Below are 3,141 nucleotides of genomic sequence, written 5' to 3'. Positions count from 1 at the left end.
AGACAGTTTCACTTTATTGCCCTTGGTAGAGTGCAATGGCGTCATAGCTTACAGCAACCTCAAACTCTTGGGCTCAAGTGATCCCCCTTACTCAGCCTCCTGAGTAGCTGGCACTTCAGACGCCTGCCACAACGCCCGGCCAGTTTTCCTATTTTTAGTATAGATGGGTCTCTTTCTTGCCAGGCTGGTCTGGAATTCCTGAACTCAAGCAATCCACCGGCCTTGGCCTTCAGAATGCTAGGATTACAGGCATGAGCCACCGCGCCTGTGAGAGAGATTTCTTATGGAAAATTCAATGGAGCTTAAGTCACTCGCTCAAGGTAACTTAGCTGGGATGTGGCAGACGCAGGTCTTGAATCCACACCTGTGAGATCCCCAACTCTTTGAATGTCTGTGCCTCTCCTGGGTGAACAATGGGGACGGGCTGAACTCGTCACCGGGAGTTTTAGGGAGGTTGAACTGGCCACTTGAGGGCGAAGGAAGTTGGATTAGTCACAGGGTGTCGGGAGGGGCTCCACTGGTGAGCCACCAAGACCCCAGTGCCCGAGACCCAACCTGCAGGACATCTGAGTTCTCAGAAGTCACTCACTACGACGGCGATGGGCGGAGTCAGACAGGGACCTGTCTTGCTCCGCCCCGTTATGTCACATCCTGTGGGGGCGGGATCGTGGCTATCCGGGGGGCGGGGTAGTATCGGTTAACCCTTGCGTGGCGGGGCGGGCTGGAGCTCCGCGGCCCGGAACCCGCGATTCGGGGCTCGCCAGCCACACCCCTCGCAGGATTTAAAGGGGTAGGAGGGACCCGGTCTGCCGAAGCCTGAACCGAAGGAGTGGGCATGAGGCGCTGCCCGTGCCGGGGGAGCCTGAGTGAGGCAGAGGCCGGGGCGCTGCCCGCGGCGGCCCGCATGGGGTTGGAGGCGCCGAGAGGAGGGCGGCGACGGCAGCCAGGACAGCAGCGACTTGAGCCCTGTGCAGGGGACCCAGCGGGACGGCCGGAGGGGGGCGGGCCCTGGGCCCGCACCGAGGGGTCCAACTTCCACACTGAGGCGGAGAAGGCCGGCCTCGGGCCTGAGCCGGGAACAACAGATGGTCCACAGACAGAATTCTGGATAGATGAGCAAACTGGCCCTGAAGGAGCTGGCCTCGGAGCAGAGACGGAGAGGCCCAGTCAAAAGAAGGAGCCAGAAAGGTCCACCCTCCAGTTACATCCAGAAAGGCGCTGGTCAGAATTTGAGACAACCAGTCGCTGGACGGAGATTGGGACGGATGGCTTTTGGACTGGTCCGTACAGCTCAGACCTCCAGTCTCAGCCAGAGAGGGCCAGCCTTTGGACACAGCCAGGAGTTGATAGGCCCTGGCCAGACCTAGAAACACAGGGGTCACAAACTCAGCCAGAAAGGGTCGAGCCTTGGGTTGATAACCTCTGGACCCATCAGGGCAGGTCCAACCTCCGGACTCACCCAGAGGGAGCCTTTCCCTCACCAGAGCCAAGTGCTGACGGCTCCTGGAAAGGATTGTACACTGATGGCTCTAGGACACAACAGGATACTGAAGGTGCGAGGACGGAGTCACACACTAATGGCTCCAAGACACAACAGGATATTGAAATAGCCAGGAAACAACCTGGCAGGAATAGTTTACCAATACAACAAGACACTGATGGGTCCTGGACACAGCCTGGCACTGATGGTCCCCAGACAGCACCTGGGACTGACTGTCTTTTGGGAGAGCCTGATGATGGCCAATTAGAGAAACCAGAGCCTGAGGATTTGGTGGCTCACCTATCCTCTCACCTGAAGTGTAGCCCCCTGTGCCCTGTGCCCCGCCTCATCATCACCCCTGAGACTCCTGAGCCTGAGGCTCAGCCAGTGGGACTTCCCTCCAGGGTGGAGGGAGGCAGTGGTGGCTTCTCCTCTGCCTCCTCTTTCGACGAGTCTGAGGATGACGTGGTGACCGGGGGTGGAGGTGCCAGCGATCCTGAGGACAGGTCTGGGGTGAGTGGGGCCCATCCTGCCCTTGAACCATAACCTCCAAACCCTTTAGTCCTCTGCTCAAGAAGTTCTTTACCAGGCTACTCTGAGTTACTCACCAGCAATTTCTTCTCTAGCCACCTCTTCCATCCACTGATCTCCTCCCTCTGATCAGCCAGGTTGCTAACCCACTCCACGCACCCCCTACTAATTTGCTCCTTTCTCAGCTGCCTCCAGTCCTGGGGTCTACAATGCAGGACCACTATCCAGGAACCTCTGAAGTTGTACAACTGAGTTTAGTCTGTGTATGTGTACCCACATAGTTTTGTAGCACTGGTCTATGGTTTCTTTTGAATCCCCTGGGGAATCTGTGACCCCAGAATCTGAAGAACTTTGGGATAAGAACACAGGAAAGGCGCACTTGCTACCCCAAATATCTTAGTCTGGGGTCTGTGGCTACCCTAAAGGATCATGAACCTTCACCACCTTTTATCCCATTTGTACCTATATTTAGAGAGTACTGAGTTCCTAGCTTTCATCAGATTCTCAAAGGGCTGTGTGAACCCAAAACACTAAAAGATCCTAGCCCGAAGTCCCCCTGGTCTCCCTTCTGCCCTCCACCCAGGTCCTCAAGTGGTCTTCTGCAGACTCTTGTTTACATCGTCCACCCTTAGCCCTAGCTTGGGTGCGGTTCTCTCCCAGTGAATCAAGAGAGCTGGCAGGGCAGGTTCAGGGTGGGAGGGTCAGAGCAGAGGCAGGTGTGAAACCAGAGAGCCTCACGTCAATTTGCTGGCTTGCCTGCAGGTCCTTCTGTTGTGGCAAGGCCCCAAGCTGGAGTCTTCTCTAAGCCCATCTCGCCCCACATGCCTTCTTTAGGAACATGTTCACACGTGTGGCTGCAGCTGTGAGAGACAGACCTGCCTGGACGTGTCTGTGGCCATGTAGAGGAGCTGACCCTCTGGGGCCTTCTGCCATTGCTTCTCTCTCTACCCGCTCTCTCACCTCCTGGGCTTCTCAGAATGGCTGAGCTGGAAGTGAGTGAATAATAATAACAATAATAATAACAACAGCAAAAACTATGACATACTCATGTCCAGCCCCATGCTAAGCTCTTTGCTCTTATTAACTCATTTACTCCTCATAGCAGCCCTGTGAGGTAGGTTTTTTTTTTT

The 3,141-nt window shown here is 55.7% G+C and overlaps 1 protein-coding gene across 1 annotated transcript in view; it reads left to right on the top strand.

Annotated features, from left to right (window-relative positions):
• Positions 1 to 803: 803 nt before the first annotated feature.
• ITPKC (inositol-trisphosphate 3-kinase C) overlaps positions 804 to 3,141 on the top strand; it is a 23,627-nt gene continuing 21,289 nt past the window's right edge. The window contains exon 1 of the mRNA XM_003802099.3: positions 804 to 1,993. Within this exon, the coding sequence (XP_003802147.1) occupies positions 836 to 1,993 (1,158 nt within the window). The 5' untranslated portion in view covers positions 804 to 835. The remainder of the gene's footprint in view (positions 1,994 to 3,141) is intronic.

The sequence above is a fragment of the Otolemur garnettii genome, unplaced genomic scaffold (genome assembly GCF_000181295.1).
Source record: "Otolemur garnettii isolate 467f Iridium unplaced genomic scaffold, OtoGar3 scaffold00233, whole genome shotgun sequence".
In the NCBI taxonomy this organism is placed as follows: Eukaryota; Metazoa; Chordata; class Mammalia; order Primates; family Galagidae; genus Otolemur; species Otolemur garnettii.
This window is presented reverse-complemented; position numbering and strand designations above follow the sequence as displayed.